Source organism: Euprymna scolopes, chromosome 6 (assembly GCF_053919585.1).
Source record: "Euprymna scolopes isolate OS-2025 chromosome 6, ASM5391958v1, whole genome shotgun sequence".
Classification (NCBI taxonomy): Eukaryota; Metazoa; Mollusca; class Cephalopoda; order Sepiida; family Sepiolidae; genus Euprymna; species Euprymna scolopes.
Genome location: NC_136487.1, coordinates 111,852,671 through 111,871,511, shown reverse-complemented (window position 1 = coordinate 111,871,511; position 18,841 = coordinate 111,852,671). Strand labels below are relative to the sequence as shown.

General features: G+C 32.4%; 1 protein-coding gene across 1 annotated transcript in view; it reads right to left on the bottom strand.

Annotated features, from left to right (window-relative positions):
* LOC145277874 (TBC1 domain family member 23-like) overlaps positions 1–18,841 on the bottom strand; it is a 115,621-nt gene that overhangs the window by 24,936 nt on the left and 71,844 nt on the right. Inside the window, exons 6-9 of the mRNA XM_080129863.1 lie at positions 6,936–7,060; positions 5,384–5,430; positions 4,124–4,227; positions 3,391–3,516 (exon numbers count right to left, since the gene is read on the bottom strand). Of these exons, the coding sequence (XP_079985989.1) occupies positions 3,391–3,516; positions 4,124–4,227; positions 5,384–5,430; positions 6,936–7,060 (402 nt within the window). The remainder of the gene's footprint in view (positions 1–3,390; positions 3,517–4,123; positions 4,228–5,383; positions 5,431–6,935; positions 7,061–18,841) is intronic.

Genomic DNA, 18,841 nt, shown 5'->3' with positions numbered 1-18,841 from the left:
ACCGCAACAACTTTTTTTTTCAAAAACAACAAAAAAAATCCAACTCAAATTGTACTCTCACCAAAATAACTTTCGTTCAAAAACGACATCCCTTTTTTTTCTCTCCTTTTTGGCACAACAGGATTTCATTTTAAATTCCGCATTGAAAAACGACATACAAGTCTGAATCGCATTTTAACAGCAACTTTTTTCTTTTTCATAAACAAAATAAAATCCGACTCGAATTGTACTTTCATAAAATAACTCTTTCGTTTGAAAACAACTTTTTTCTTTTCAGCACAACAGGATTTCAATTTAAATTCCGCATTGAAAAACAACTCGCATTTTAAGTTCTTTTAACAGCGTCAACTTTTTCCTCAAAAACAAATCCGACTCGAATTGTACTTTCATTAAAATAAATCTTTTGCTTAAAAACGACACCTTTTTTCCTTGTCAGCACAACAGGGTTTCATTTTAAATTCTGCATTGAAAAACGACATTTTAAGTTCTTTTAACAGCCATGACTTTCTTCAAACACAAAATAAAATCCGACTCAAATTGTACTTCCAAATTTCTATAGAATGACGAATTTCCAAAGTATGATTTGCATGTGCAGATTAAAAATTCTCCATAGGCCGATAAATTATCTCAAAGTCTAAGCTTCGAATGCATATTTAACTTCTCCATAGCATCAAATTTTCATAAAATCTGGCTTTTGAATACGTATATAAAATTATCCATAGCCTGACAAATTTTTCACGGTGACTTTTGAATGCGCGCCTACCATTCAACTGAATTGTATTCCAACACGTTCATTTCATGACGACAATTAAAAGAACACCCAACGAATCCCACTGGGAATAACAAACATACAAAAGACAAAAAAGGTCAGACTCACTTCATTATATCTTCAACCTTTGCAATTTGACACAAATCATTTAATTCTCCCTTTTGGCAACACTTTCAATTTTCAACATGACTTTAAAATTTCCCACTTTCATCTTGGCCGCATCAACTTTATATTTAAAGCCAAAATAGCTTCTAATAGAAAAAAAAACCTGGACTGGATTCTTGGCAGCATTCGAATATTCTCAGCTCTGACACGTTCAGAACTCAATTGCTGACATCTTGACTGCTAGCCTTATATTCCCTCATTCCAGTGTCTAGCCTCATTGATATGCAAATTAAGATGCGATCAAACCTGATCATTTGCCGCCTTTTCGTGTCCTATCGGTCAGGTTTTGATTTCTGAGCGTTGCACATGCCACCCTTGGCAGCCTGCTTTCGTAACTGCAGTTACACTCCCTAAAAACTATAGTTAAAGAGTCATTACCTGAAAGTACTTCATTCAAACTCCTTGGCTTAATGTTCACAGTGAACAGGAGTTGGAACAGATACATCAAGGGCATTGCTGCAACTGTTGCGAGGAAAGTGGGCTCTCTCTACCATGCTAGAAAGTTACTTACGCCTGAAAGTATCCTGTACCTTTACAAGGCTATCATTTGTACATGTATGGAGTATTGCTGTCACATTTGGGCTGGTGCATCTGCTACTAGTCTCTCACTCCTGGACAGGGTTCAAAAGTCGCCAACCTGATAGGTCTTAAACTGTCATCTAAGCTTCAACCACTGTCCCATCAACGAAATGTTACATATCTCTGCCTGTTTTACAAGTATTTTAATGGTGGATGCTCCGACGAACTATAAGCCCTTGTACCCCCCTCAACGTAACCCCCCCCCCGACAAACAGCAAAGTCCCCCCCCACACACACACACAGTAGAGATCCCTAGATGTAAGAAAGCCTTCTACTCTAATAGTTTCTTCCCCAGAAGACTTTGGAATTCCCTTCCGGGTTCCTGCTTCTCCAACTGTACTGACATGCAGAAGCTCAAGTATAATGTGAACAGACCTTGCTGCTCAACTTCCTACATAGTATCCCTGCAACTTATGCCCCTAGTAGTAGCTCTCTATATCAAAGTGGCACTGAGCCTTGTTTGGGGTGAAAATGTAATTTAAAAAAAAATTAAATATTCTTTTATTTTTTAAATTATTATTTATGTGTGTTCTTATTCATATGGTGAGTTCACTCAACACACCACTATATATACACACTATTGAAATAAAAATGTTCCAATTTTGTATTCAAATCTAGATATTAATAACAAAAAGTTCTTAAAAATAGCTTTAGTGCAATACTAGAGCTATAGATACTTCTATGATATACTAATTCACCATGAACAGACACATTTTTATGCTCATTTAAAGAAAGATTTCAACTTTATTAACTATACATGCATACATTGTTGCTACCCATTATGGATATTTTTTTTCATATAGCAGTTTTTTTTATTATTCTCATACCAGTAGGGATTTAGAGAATTTACATAGAATAGTAAAATTGGTTACTATTGAATAACAATAACTAATTGGAAGTGGAGATTTGAATAATACAGCATGGTTGAGAAAACATAGAAAAATATATAAACACAAATAATGTAGTGGCCATACAAACATAACTAGCAACAAAAATATGAAAATCAAAGGTCAGGACATTTATTGAAATAGTTTTACTGCAAAGTTATGCACCATTTATGCTGATAGCACTGAACAGATGATTATGTATGTGGTGCATAATATGTAATATATAAAATTATGAATGCATCAGACTGTCGGTAAGAAGGACAATCTATTGGTCGATGTGACTTGTTTTTATGCATATTTTGCACGGAGAAGTACCTCTACTAGTATGAAAATAATAAAAAAAACATATGCAGAGAATTACTATATATCCATAATAGTCTGAAATAATTGTATGCATGTATAGTAAATAAAGCTGAAACCATTTTTAAATGAGCCTAAAAATGCGTGTCTGCTTCTGGAATTGAAGTATGTCATAAAAGTGTGTGCATAGCAAGTTTGTTAAAACTGATATATCAACTTTTAGAAATTTCAAATTAGTTTTAATGAATATTACAATTTTCAAGGAATTTCATGACACCATTCAAGTTTTCCCTCAGATTCCATCTGGAGTTACTAGAGTTACATCATCAATTACTGTTATCAATTAACAGGGATGCAACTGAAAACCAAGGCTTATATAAAGATAAGCAACTTTTCTTGAGTAATATTTTACGATATATAGGTAATAAATTTGTATCCGTTTTTTTTTTTGTTTTTTTTAAACAATATTTAGGAGCCAGTATGCATGCTTAATATCCGTAAACAGTAAAGATGATGTCTTAATTCATTTTTGAAATTAAAAATAAGGTAAAAAAAGATTATATAGATTCAGGGCTAAGAAGAGAATCACATAGAATTTTCATTACTTCCCAAGCAATACCAGGGTGCAAGCTTATAACTTATAAGGAAAGGGACATTATACGAGAAACTGATTAAACAATTGAGACTTACTACTCCCGCTTGGTTGGGTTGCAGCAGTTCATGGACAGAAACAGGAAGACACAGAGCTTGGGACACAAGTATCGATTCATCTTCCTTTGATGCTAACGTACTACCATATAATCGGCATTGATAGTCCTACAAAAGAGATTTATGATAAAATATCAAAGAAACATCAAGATAACTTAGTTTCATGTAAGCAAGCACATGATATTTATTGTTAGTTTTTAATGCAAGGCTTTTGAAAAGTTAAATTTATTATATCATTTGGTCATTAAATTATTACTTGAACTAAATTACTATAAAACTTTTTATGGTAAAGTGATTTGAATATCTCTTTATTAAAGTTAAAATACTGATTTAAATAGTTTCTAAAATTTTCAATTTTTTAATACAATGATTATTGTGTAAGAATTTTTAAACACGCAATTGGCTTAATGTTATTATTAGAGATTAATCATTCATAGAATTAGAAAAAAGTCCATAAGCAGACAAATAATGGAGAAAAAAATGTAGCTGTTTATACAGAAAATGCTTTCTTTTTAGTAAGAAAAAAAAATTGGATCCAAAAATAGCATTATTCATTTTAAAAAATTTATTTGACAAATTTATATTCAATTCAGAATCAATATTTTATAGAGGAACACATCTATTTATAAAAAGGTTTTTGCTTTAATAAACTAGCAAATACCTAAAAATAAATCTAAAACCTGTGCAAAATGATAAATGTTCAAATGCGACTTACCCGTCTGAAAGACTGTGGTGTGCGGGAAGCATAGTACTGGGCCAACGAGCAAAAGTCTTCAATATCATCGGGTTCTAATGCTGCAGGAAAAGAACTAATTGATTCTACAAGGGAAAAGAAAATACATTTAAATGAAATTAAGTATTAAAACAAATTATAGAAAAAAAAAATGTCTGTGTCTTGTATGTATGTGTCCAGCTAAAAATCATAAACTATACAAGACTGAGATAGTCTTTTTCAGAGTAGAAAATAAATCTTAAGTTTACTTTCAGCAGACTTTAAGTCTTGCTTCTCTTATTTTGTTCTTTAGTCCTCACATTCCACAAGTGCTGTTTTTGACAAAGAGAGAAGAATTGCTGTTTTCTGGGCTGGAATCTATTCCCATAACACTGATCATTGGCTAATTTTTGACCTTGAAGTTGTGTTTTTTTTTTAAATTTATTTTAGCTCCTGACATAAAGTGGCTTTATGCCTTGTCTGGAATGTTTGCATAAGAACTAAAAAAGAAAAACAACATAGCCTCAGACACAATAAGACTCTTTTTTTTTTTCTTTTGTAATTTTCATTCTTTTAGGGGTCAGCAGGAGCAAAATTAGTCAGGGGAAAGGGCTGAAATTTAGAGCAATTTCTTTTTCATCTACCTTTGATGTGAAATTCAAACTTTCCCACCATTCCACGCTTCTTTTTAATGAAGTTATTATGTAGACATATTTATATCCATGAACATTACCATTTATTAACCATTTGGGGAAATCATAAATAGGATGGCTAGTGAAGTAAATGTGGTATTATGGTGACTGGTAATTCTAGTTAAGAGTAAACTAGACATTTTCAGAAACTGTGACCAAGGATGACCAATGACACCCATTTTACCCACATTATGATGTCCTTGTGCCGAATTTGTTCAAATGTAAATTTTTATATTTTGCGTAAATAAATATTACAATGTTCTATCCTCAGTTGGAAGAAGGAAAATTCTTCATACTTGGAGATGAGAAGAGGTAGGAGTGCGAAAGGGGTAGAGAGAGAGAGTATGAGTATGAGTGTGAGGGATAAATCTAAAAAAATAGAAGTTACACATTATTTTTTGTTTTACTCTTTAATGCCGCGCCGAGCAACGTAGGGTACCCTGCTAGTAAGTCATTCACTAAATCTAATCTAATCATAATCTATCTACCTGCATCACTGGTTTAATTCGATCTCCATGCCTGGTAAAGCCACCAGCTCACAGAGCACTTGATAAAACTAAAACAAACTTACCTATTATACTTTGCTTGCTATCATTTTCTGCACTGATAATTTGATCTCTGAAATAAAATTCAAAATGTTATTTAAAAATCTTATCACACTAATACATTCATAAATCTACATCATCTTTGGAGTTATAATGGGAGGGAGGGGGATATCATATTACAGTGAATCATAATAGCATTAACAATTTCCTATGGTGACAGCAACATCATATCAAAATCATTAACATGATGCAATAAAAGCAATGATAAATGGAAACATTCAGAAACTTTGAAATACACGAAACACAATGGGTGCTTCACCAGACTTAGATCATGGTCAGGAAACTACCAGATAGAATGATCGTCTTCACATGCAGCAGAGGAAAAGTTTTGGTGTTGGCAATGTTTTGCAACTCGTTTTCTCATCAACAACTTTGCTGTGAGTGAAACAATTCCAATAACAATCACACAGATGATAGAAGAAAATAAGCAAATTAAATAATGTTAACTGATCGAACAATACAATTTTGGGACAGCAACTGTTAAGACGTCTTCATAGAGAAGGGCACTACATTGCTTCTATACTTCATCTGATGCAGGTTGGATGAACACAGTAATAAGCTTCATAAACATTATGTCGCGTTGATAACAATATGCTAGAGTAACACTATGACTATCATGCCGGTCTGCTTAAAAATAAAAGTGATTTTAGTGGCAGTTAGGTTTGTGCACGAGTATGAAAAACATATGGTTCATATTTACAAAAGAAAAAGAAATTACATTAGAAAGGGTTGTATTAGGCCCGAGAAAATACACTTTCTCTATTTACATAAAGCTAGGTATGTTCATATATTTTTATATATATATATATATATATATATATAAATTCACTCCTGAACTAATTTATTGATCATTATAAATTTTGGAACAAAGCTGCTAGGTCTAAAGAGTTGAAATGTGGGCTATATGTAGTTTAATATATTTATACGTCTTTCTACTAATAATAAATAACTGTTAAAAATGTATGTTTTTATTAAGATAACAGGCATTACAAATGACATCAGCCAAAAAGGAGGTCGAATAAGTGAAAGACGTTCATAAAAATTTAAATGCCTTTGATTATTTTAAAGACGTTTTAGGGGCAATAAAACAGCATAAACTTCTATTTGAAAATTTAGATTTGCATTAAATTTGATTCATAGTTATTAAACACTAATCAGGATTCAGTGAATTTTGATTTCTTCTTAAGATCCCTTAAAATTTAGTTTTAAATTTTAGACATTTTCTAGAATCCAAATCATGTAATAGATTTTGGTCAAAATTTGAATAACGATTCTTAACATAAACTTTAGTATCATTATATTTTGATTTTAATCTTTGTAAGGGAACATAAAAGTGATGCAAAATTGTTTGAAGAATTCATTTTATCCATCCTCGGGTGGGTATTCTAGTTATTTTATTCATAAACTTGGTTTATGAATTAAAAAAAATTAAAATAAATATGTATTAGAATTCATATGAATAAAAAAAGAGTAACCATTAAAATGAAGATGAATTCAAAGTAACACTAAAACACTTACCTGCCATTAACAAGTATAACAAGTGCAAGAAAGAAAACCAAAAATGGATCTGCATGTTGAAAATATACATCCCACATATTTTGGATCACTTGCAAATCACAAATAGTCGCAAACAGACTTCGAAACTACAAGAAAATACATGGAAGAAGAAAAAATATCAAAATCAAACTTGGAACCCATACATAAAGAAAATCATTTTTTTTTTTCAACTGAAAATGTAGAAAAAGATTAAAATAAAACATAAAAATAAAATCACTCATACTTGAATTGTTAAGTTTCAAATATGCATTACGATGCATATTTGATGATGGTGGATGAATGCATGTAACAAACTGCCGAACTTGTAACAAGAAAAATATCTGGTTTTAGATTTGATCACGCAGAGATATGATGCTTGAGCTTAGCTGATGAACAGGCTGTATGCTTTGCATGGTAGAATCTCATTACACATTTGTCATTCGGTAGAGAAATCAATATTAGTTTATTTTCATCAATTAAAAAAATTGTCAAACTCAATTTATTATTTTATTTGGAACAAAAAACCCTTTGTTAAAGTGCTGATCAACACCACCTTATTGAACCTACAGCCAGTGCAGTGAACGCACAACAAACATTCAAAATTTTTAAATTCATTTTTGCTTGATCATCAGGAAAATTATGTTAGAGTAAAGCAAAGGCTGATCTAATGATTAGATTTACACTGAAAAAAGGTGAACTATGGCTGCCTGGGTGGCGTAAGTGTGCCAGTAGACAGCTGAGGATATGGACAATAATGGTCAAGGAAAACTTAGTTGAGCTCTCAGATTCATAGGTTATCATCAACCTTCAATGGTGGAATCATGAGTTTGCCATCTTGTGCTAACTTGGTTAGGATTGCTGTAATTGATTAGAGATGTAGTGCAGGCCAGATAGAAGTCAGTTCAACCTAACCAGAGTGAACGTCACTGCAACAATGATATTTAGAAATATTAGGTGTCTTAAAGAATAACTGTGACACAAAACTGGTATAAATAGAAAATACTCAATATTACTTTTGGATAACAAAAGAAAAATCCTATAAATACACAACTGATAAATGATTATACATTGTAGGACACATTTGAGAGTTTCTCAATGTTTTTATCATACCAACATTTCACTCACAAGGTTTGTGGTTTTCAAGCACACACACACACACACACACACACACACACACACACTTTTAGATCAAACAGAAAACAAGGAGAGAGAGAGAGAATGAAAGACTATAAAAAAATTAAACAAATACAGCTAGGTAAAAAATCTGACTGGGAGAGAAGGTGGAGAGATAAAAGGACTAAGTGGAAACAAAATATACAGGGTCATCAATATTTAGCATTACAGTCTATTTCAAACTAGAATTTTAATCATTTTTCTCTGTATTCCTCTATTTTTGACACTTATTCATGAATTTTTATACTTTCAGATACCAGAATATAACCATGAGTTGTATTTTAGACAAGCGGACTGTAATTGTTAAGATGTTTAAAGCAGGAAACTTCAGGAAGGATATCTGTCATAGCCTGAAAGTGAACAGAATGCTGGTGTGGAGGATTTTAAAACGTTTTGAGGAGATTAGAGACACTCAGAATAGGTCAAGGCAAGGTCGCCCTTGAACAGCTAGAACCCCTAAACTTGTTAAATCCATCAGAGAAAAGATCAGGAGGAATCCTAAGAGTTCCATTCAGAATCTGGCTAAAGAGTCGAGAGTATCGTATGGAACCATGCTAATTATAATCCGAAAGGAAATGAAGATGTCTCCATTCAAGCATGTCAAGAAACAACACATTTCTGCTCAAGTTGTTGATAAACGACTCAAAAGATCTCAGATTCTTCTTTCCTGCATTCAGAATGGTATGCTACCAAATCTCATTTTCAGTGATGAGAAGAAATTTGATGTTGAACACCACTTTAACACCCAAAACGATGGGGACGAAGAATCCCGAGTGGTGACAAGGAAGCAATGTGCCGCCTCAATGATGGTCTGGGCAGCCATGACAGAGTTCAGTAAAAGTCCCCTCTTTTTTGTTGACCAGGGGGTGAAATTGAACCAGCAAAACTATCAAGATGACATCCTCGTTGGTGCATTGTTGCCCTGGGCACAGAAGCACTTCAAAAAAGTCCCTGGTCTTTTCAGCATGACTCTGCACCATCACATGAGGCCAACAAGCTCTAAGAATGTGGCTTTCTGAGAATGTCCCATACTTCATTCCCAAAGAGGAATGCCCCCCCCACCTTCCCCCGATCTGAATCCCCTTGATTTTGGGATCTAGTCATACCGAGCAAGGTCTCTGCCACTCACCATCAAAGTTTGGAAGCTCTGAAGGTCAAACTGCAGAAGGAGTGGGCCAAAGTCCCCCAGAAAGTAATTTGTGACACATGTAAGGCTTTTCCTAAACGTCTTCAACTAGTTATTGACGCAGATGGTGGCCATATCGAATAACATTTTGTGTATAAACTTTCTATTGGTTTTTCTACAATAATACATCTGCAAAAATTCTAAATTTTGTTTAATTTCCTAAATATAACGACTTTAAATTGTAACGATAAATACTGATGACCCTGTATAAATAAGAAAAAAAGAAAGAAAGAGGAAGAAAATTTAAACAATAAAATGTCAAGTTATGCAAAATCCATTCTTTATTTTAATTTGATGACATCATAACTTTAAACGGCTTCAGTATAAAACATAAATAATGTAGAGAATATCATTTTAAAAGACAAAGTATTGATACCTGCGCCTTTTCTTTTTAAGTTAACATAGCTGTACTGTACCATATTCTTTAAAACCTTTGGAAAAAGTAAGTATTTATATCTCTTCTCTCTATGGGTAAAATAGTAGACTAGACTATCAAGCTTTGTTAGAGACAAGAAGAAAGAAAACTACTAAATGACACAAGCTCTATCTAGCATAATTATAGCAGGAAGGATTGAATGATGATCAACAAATGTTTCACACCCATATTTTTATTGTCATTGAAATCGATGAAATCGCCTATTTTTCAATCAAATCGATTGATTGCCTGCTCTAGTTGGAGACCCAATACAATGCACTGGAAGGAAGCTTTACGTGCTTCTCACAGCGACAAACTTCATAATAGATTGTAGTCTACATTGCAATGTAAAGAAGTTACTGTTAATTTTATAAAACTATTTTTTATATATAATGACTTGAATTAAAGTTTAAAACTAAAGTCAAGTATCATGCTTCAATTTTCTAAACAAAAAGAATCATTTCAAATGCGCCCCTGTTATATCAAAGAATCTATTGTTGATTTTATATTCCTGACCCGACTGCTTGTGCAGTGATAATTGCTTGAATTTAAGTTTAAAATTAAAAATCAAGTATCATGCATCAATTGTGCTTTAAACAGAAGCATTTATTTAGAACGTGCCCGTCATATCAAAGAACCTACTATTGATTTTATATGTTGGGCCTTTCGGCTTGTCTGGTAATAAAACTTCTCAAATGCACTTGTGATGTTAGGCTGTATAAGGTGTTAACTTTAGTCAAAATCGCCTGTTCCTTCTTTCATTAGATTATTTCGATACTCAATACTTATCGAAGACATTCCAATACAAAACCCATCGATAAACTCTGCCAGGCACATAAAGTTCCTTCATGTGAATTTCATAAAAATCGGCCCAGCCATTATGGAGTCCATAGAGAACTCACACAAAGTTCCTTATTAGTAGCCTGGCAAGGCCATAGGAGAGACAACCGAAGCAGCAAATTTGAAGCTGGCCTGCAGGACACTATATGTACAAATGTAGGAAAATTTGGACATATTTTATTGATTTGAAAATATAGGTTCTTTTTTACCAATTGTCATAAAATTTTTTACCATAGAATTATATTCTTCAAAAAGCCTGCAAATTTTCATGTATTTTGTCCCATAGAAGCAAAGATATGAGCATTTCAATATTCAATTTGGCTACCAGTATATATATATATACACACACACACACCACCACCACCATTTTTTTATAAGTTCCAAATCTCAGCGACTATTGATCAGAATTTAATAAATGAAAGTTTGTTGAAAAGGTAATGACTTGAATTGTGCGGTGGGCTATGTGACATTTGCCCTTAAGGTGGTGCATTAAGGGGATCATCCAGAGCCTATTTTTGGCACTTTTTTACAGTCAGAAAATGTTTCAATCATAGTCATTTGTTTTCCTAGTTTTGCAAATGAATTACAAAATATCTGATATTTCCCCAAACCTCTGACCTGGATGAAGGGGAGATTAAAACTTGCTGCTATGGTTTCAAATGATATGAAATAAAAGCAAGAGAAGACTCGATTCCAAATATTTCTCATATATTATATCTTCCCTCTTTGGTTTTCATACATAAAGTAAATTTCACAGTGTATAAGGATTATTTGATACTAGAGATATTCATAATCATACCCTACCAAAAGAGGTAAGATATAACATATGAGAAATATTTAGAATCAAGTCTCCCCTTGCTGTTATTTCAGATCATTTGAAACCATAAGAGCAAGTTTTAATCTCCCCTTCATCAAGGCTAGAGGTTTTGGGGAAATATATATACTAGCTGTATATACCTGGTGTTACCCGGGAATTTTTACCCCCACCAGTTTTTTTTTTAACTGTCTTTTTGCTATGACATCATATGTGACATCTACTGCTTTGACATATATAAGTACTGCATGTCATGAACAAACAGACAAGAATACAACTTTATTACATTTATATTATATATATATATATATATATATATATATATACTAGCGAGGGGTACCCGGCGTTGCCCGGGTGTTTGTAGGTGTGTATGGTGTTAAATAAAAAAAGAAACCGGGGGTAGGATCGAAGCCGAAGCCCTGAGGCGAAGTTTGAAAATAAAATTGGCCAGCCAGAATGAAACATTGTTATAAGTGAAAGATGTTTGAAAGTCGTCGAGCGTTACGACGATGAAGATGTAAGCATTGTTATAAGCGAAGTAAGAAAAGAAAACAACGTTTTAATTAAGCGGGGGGGGGGGGGGAGAATCAAAACATCGAAAAAAACGCAAAAAGAAACTAACGTAAGGCAAACGAACGATGAAAACAGAAACGAACACGTGAAAAATGGCTTAAATAAGCCTGTTTCGATATTAAAATTTAAAAAATCGGTGGGTACCCATGTGTTTTGGGGTGTCGCTAAGAATAAGCGAAGTAAAAAAAAAAAACAGGAAAACGAACGTTACGTGAAAAATGGCTTAAATAATACAGGGTTCAATATTTAAATTTAAAACATCGAAAAAAAAACATCATCTCACACCACGATTCGAACCCAAAACGTTTAGATAATGAACCAAGGCCTTAACTACCTGAGCTAAAGCGACGTATATGAAATTTGTTCGGTTTTTCAACTATTTAAAGTAAATCAGGTTACGACGTCATGACGTCACCTGACGCATGCGTTGTTGACCCCCCCCCCCCTGTCGAAAATTGTTGATTTCGGGGTGAAAAAGTTAACGTTTCTCTCTCTCTCACTCACTCACACACACACTTCGTCTTCCTTACTCTAAAGAGTGTTACTAAAAAAGAAAACGGCGTCTGGGTTTGTTTTTGTTTTTTTTGTAAAAACTTCGATCGTTAATATTTTTTGTAAGCGTATTTTTTTTTTTTACTTCACATTTTTGGCTTGTTATTTTTCGTTTAACTATCGTATCTAACTATTTTTAACGTACTAATAACTTTGGTAACCTTGTCATAGCGTAGAAGTTCATAGTTTAGCTTGTGTGAGGGTTAAATTTTTTTTTACCGATAACAATGTTTTTTTAAATTCAGACTGCCATTACAGCTTGCTGACGTCAAGATTACGTGACATGACTCAGCGGGTTTTAAATACAAGTTGACCCCAAATAAACGGCCCCATGTATACTTTATGTAGAAGAGTTGGCGCCCGTATTTTTTGGGGCAGTTATAAATCGATTTAAAAATATGTAATGTTTAACATTAAAATGTCACATTTTGGCCCCCCTGCAGAAAATCGATCAGTTTACGCACTTCTGATGGTCCCTTTGGGCCAATTTTTCGATATTTGTCGTCCGGAGGGTGGGGCTTTCATATGAGACCAAGTTTGTGAATTTTTGTTCGGTCGGTCAAAAGTATTTAGCAGACACACAAGCATACATTTTCGCTTTTATATATATAGAAGATATTTCTGAATAATTGAATTAAATACAGAAATCACGACAGTTTTTCCTTCAACAAAAAGTTAGTCAATCAAACGAAATGTCATTATTTTATTCCTTTCTAAGCATGTAAATAATTAATGAAATTTCAAATAAAGATAAGATATTGAATTTTTTTTAGTCAGACAATTTGGGATGTATTTTTTAAAAATTTATTTTGCAATTTCCAATTTAGATCTAAACAGTTTTTCAACTTCTTAAAAGATAAAACTATTCATTTGCTAAAAAAAAAAAAAAAACACACAAAAAAAAACATCTTCCTCTCTTTTTATCACACTGAACTTACACAACTTTATTTTAAGATAGCGTTCCATTAAAAAAAAATTGCAACAAAGCTTGCCGGACATACGTACGTTTACTTTTATTATTTAGAGTATATTATTTTAAATCGTGACATTTTAAAGTCTTTATGTATCACTAGCATGGGTGCCCGGCGTTGCCCGGGTGTTTGGAGGTGTATGCTGAGCAAAAAAAAAGGGGTTAATTTTTTAAACTTTGACCCCTATTATGACCCGTGAAAATTTATTGTTTTGGGCTCAAATCAAGTTATTAAGTTAGATCCATGTCCACGGAAGCTATATCTAAAATTTCAAGTGTGTAGACCCAAAATTGTCGGAGAAGTTTGGTAGAGTTCTCAAAGCTCAAATCGTTGAACTTTGACCCCTTAATCGCCAAATTTCTGGTTAAAAACCGATCACATAGATTTTTCCAAATCTCAGTACCCTGTATATCAAATTTCGAGTCTGTAGACTAAAAATTGACAGAGTTATTTCGTAGGGAAATGTACACAGACACACACACACACACACACACACACACACTTTCACTTTTATAGATATATAGATTTAAAATTTGAGTCTGACAGAATGACAAAATTATATTGCAAACCGATATATTAAACAAACGAACTTCAAAGAGACAAATGAACACATAAGTAAAAACAATTTGTATTAGAAAACATTTATTATTCCACGTCTTTTTTACAGACCTGACGACTGAGGTTCGCTCTTAATAAAAATTGTTTTTTATAGTCTTAATTTTGACTTCCTTTTTCATAAAAAGCTAAAAAAAAAATCAAGAAAGAAAAGAAATTAAATTTTATTTTTTCATTAATTTCTTTCTGTGCAAAGCAATTCTTTCAAACTTACTCTGTTTCCAAAATGTTTTTATTTTATTCCCCTCCCCCTTCATTCATTTTCCTCCGCATCCTGGCAAGTATTAAAATAAACCATTTATAATATTTATTTATGGATTTATTTACTTATCATTTCTTTTGTATCGGTAAATGAATTCCATTTAAAAAAAAACTGTAAAAGTCACGTTAAAGGTGATTAAGTTGGAAAGTAAGTAAAAATTTACCCTTTTTACTTTTATACGATTTCTGATCACTTTGAAAAAGGTGTGTGTGTGTGTTTTAAAAATGTTTTTTTAACTGCTATAATCTCATTTATATATATATATATATATATATGTATATATATATATATATATATATATATATATATATATAACAACGTATTCATATCGTGGGTTTGTATTACTGTACACATAGATTCGAAAAAATAGTCAAAAACAAATATATAAATAAATGTTATCAAAGGCAAGATAAGTTACTTTTCTACCTAACTGGATATATTTTTTGTGTTTTTATTCAATGTAATATATTTATTCAGCTCGAAAAACATACAGTGTTTACCGATGTGTTGGAAAATTCAAGATGGCGTCTCACACCCTCTTTAACACCGTAAGTTTGGGAAAAGGTGTTATAAATAAAAAAACTATACAAAATACTATTAAAAACCCGCCGAATATATGTCAACCTATGTCACGGTAACATATATTGAGCGAGTTTTTAACAGTATTTTAACAGGGCACATCGTAAAAACTGACCCATTAATTTTCCTGAAGTAAAAACTATATAGTTTTTAAACTTTTAAAACTGTACATTATAAAAAGAAAACTGTTCGAGTGATTTTTTTTTTTACATGGGTGTCACCACTTATCAAGGCCCAGAGGCCACTCAAGGATAAGGGTTAATAGGTATACATTAGTCATTGTGATTTTAGCAAAGTAAACAGTGGGAATTTTGTAACTTGGATTACTTGAAAAAGAAAACTGTTCGAATGATTGAAAATGAAAACAAAATAACAATGTAAATATATTGATAAGAAAAAAACAAAAACAAACGAAGTTTCCGTTTCAGGAACCCGAGTTTAATTTTATGTCGGAATCATTCAACTCGTTAGCGGTTTTATTCAGCGATTAGGGATAACCATACGACATATCTAAATACCAAAGCGATTTTTTTTAAATTTTTTTTTATTAAAACTAAACCTGTTTAGTTTTAATGAACCATTTTTTTTAAAGCCAACACTTTAGTTATTTTGAGAGCGTGCAACTGCACCCGAAAGGTTGATTAGGAAACTCCAAATCTTTTTATGACTCGAAAAAAAAAGGGCTTTTTATCGGCTTAAATGATAAACTAATGTTAAATATTAGTATTTAATATAATGAGATATCAATCTACACAATTTGCCATCGATTCTGAAATAAAATGAAATCCTGACATTGTGATCATTTTTGCAGGTGTTATGTGCCAAATATTGAAATAAGAATGTTTAAATTCAATTATTGTAATTTAAGTCTTTAATTTTAAAGTCGATTTTATTTATAAAATATCTTTTTAGAAATCAATCTCAAAAACAATCTGAACAATAAATCTCTTTTGTTATGGCTAAGTTTTTGTCAAGGGTAGAAATTATAATAGACAAGTATTCATCCATGATGACATTTTACCGATTTCCTGGTTTACAGGTATTCTTGCTAAATTTCTTCGAAAGAATTGACATAAACAATACTTCAACTAAATACGTATATTTCATGCAATAATGACTTTTGTTTCTTCTGACTTTTCCTAAACTAAACATAAAACATCGGTTAGGGTTAGTTTAACATTCTGTAAAAGTACCTTCCGTTTTTTTTGGGTTTTTTTTTTGTACTTCTGCAGAGAAGGTAAAAAACCGATAAAAACTGGATATATTTTTCGCGTTTTTATTCAATTTAACATGTTTATTCAGCTCGAAAAGAATACAGTGTTTACCGATGTGTTGGAAAATTCAAGATGGCGTCTCACACATTCTTTAACACCGTAAGTTTGGGAAAAGGTGTTATAAATAAAAAACTATACAAAATACTATTAAAAACCCGCCGAATATATGTCAACCTATGTCACGGTAACATATATTGAGCGAGTTTTTAACAGTATTTTAACCGGTTTTTTATTTATTACACCTTTTTCCAAACTTACCGTGTTAAAGAGAGAATCGGCCGCCATCTTGAATTTTCCAATACATCGGTAAACACTGTATGCTTTTCGAGCTGAATAAACATGTTAAATTGAATAAAAACACGAAAAATATATCCAGTTTGGTAGAAAAGTAATTTATCTTGCCTTTGATAACATTTATTTGTTATATATTTGTTTTTTGGCAACTTATTCGAATCTATGTGTACAGTAATACAAACCCGAAATGAATTTAAGACCACGAGTGAAATGAGAAAATGAAGAAAATCACATTTACTGTGTGTGTTAGTCAGCGGGTTTGGTTGCCATAACAACGTGACGGTAGTGAACGTGCGTGTGTGCGCGTTTCGTGTAGTTTAGTTTCGTATAATAGTTTCGTATTTTTTTAATTTGTAAATAACAAGTTATTAAAAAATTAAACCCTTCCAAGATGGACAATAAATAAAGCCATAATATTTTATGGTAAAGGTAAGAGCGTAGAAACGATTGTTTTTTAGATGTGATTATTGGATTAACCAATCAGAAATCGTCTGTGGCACACACATCTCTGTTTTTATAGATATATATATATATATAGGTCGAGGTAATTTGTTAAAGAGATTTAATATAATGTGATATATAGATAGATAGATTAAATGTTAAATAGATTTTGTAAATAGTACAGTTGAAATGATTAGAATATTTCCAATATGTAATAAGGTCGAGGTAATTAGTTAAAGAGATTTAATATAATGTGATATGCAAATGAGCATAAGTCATTCGATATGGGGGTGGTTTGTAGAATAGTATATAAAGAAATTAGGCAAAGATTCTTATGTCTCCTATAACAGAAACATCCTAAAATGGGTTCTAATGTTTCTCTACCAGGAGAGATCTACTCTCTTACCTCCTTTATATTTCGTTGATGATGGAGAGCTGTACACACACAGAAACACACGAACCCTATTACTTTATAAAAATATAGATATATATATATATATATATATTCAAAAACGTCTGATTGAACACAACAAAGTTATTCTTTTTCCGATTTTTCTGAATATCTTCTCCATTCGCCAAGCAGTCTTTTTATTTTTAGCTGGCATATGGTATAAAATGGTGCCCAAAAGTTGTTGTTCAACTATATTCTTCTACAAAAAAAATTATAAATACACCAAGCCTCAAAGGAAAAGAAAACATGCTAGCTGAAATCAGGAGTGATTGTTATTGTTTTCTTTTCCTTTGAGGCTTGGTGCATTTATAATTTTTTTTGTAGAAGAATATAGTTGAACAACAACTTTTGGGCACCATTTTATACAATATGCCAGCTAAAAATAAAAAGACTGCCCGGCGAATGGAAAAGATATCCAGAAAAATCGGAAAAAAGAATAACTCTGCCATGTTCAATCAGACGTGCTTGAATAATGACTTACTGTGCCAATATATATATATATATATATATATATATCTTTATTCGATTGGCAAAATTTTAGAATAATGATAAAAAAGTGAACCATATCGTAAATTCAATCAACTAAAAAATGGAAACCGGGGTGAGGAAAAGAAAAAAAATTATATATATAATGGGGCAAGTTATATGTACAATTAAATAAAATAAATAAGTCGATTAAAAAAGATCGTTAAAATATACCCAAAGCGCTTTTCGTTCAGACAAACATTTTCAAGGGTCATAAGTCTGAAAATTATTATTTTTTTAGAATATTTGGTAGTGATATGGAATACGAGCGGAGAGGTTAAGAAAAAAAAAAAAAAAAAAAAAAAAAAAAAAAAAAAAAAAACCTGACTACCCAAATAATTCTAACTGAAGCCGGAGGTTTCTCTGCTTGCACAAAGTAGGGGGGTTAGCAATGATGGCAAGTGCTTCGAGGACAGACAGGTGGAACTTTGTGCGTCCTCGGTGCAAAACAGAAAAACACTCCGGAGAGAAAACAAGACCGCATTCCTTTTTATCGACCAAGTGTTGGCCGATGGACGATTCTATCAGTTGAGATTTTCTGGTAGTAGCTTGATGATCCCTGATGAAACGGGGAACATGTTGGGCGATTCTGACCTGAAGACGCTGGGTCGTCTTGCCTATATAGACGGCACCACACCGACATTGAAATTTATAAATAATATTACTAGTTTGGGAGATAGGCAAGACATCCTTACGAAATGAGGGAAAGGCGGTTTTTGTGGAAAAGGCAATACGGAGCGATAGAGCACCAAAATTAGAAGACACCAGAGAGGAAATCTTATCGCAAATAAGTTGGCCTTCAAGTCCAATCCAGGGTAACCTAAGGTATACCGGAAATCTACATGGACCGTATTTTGGTAGCTCAGAAAAGGATTGAATTTTTTTATTAATAACTAAGTTAACTAATGGAGGTGGATATCCAT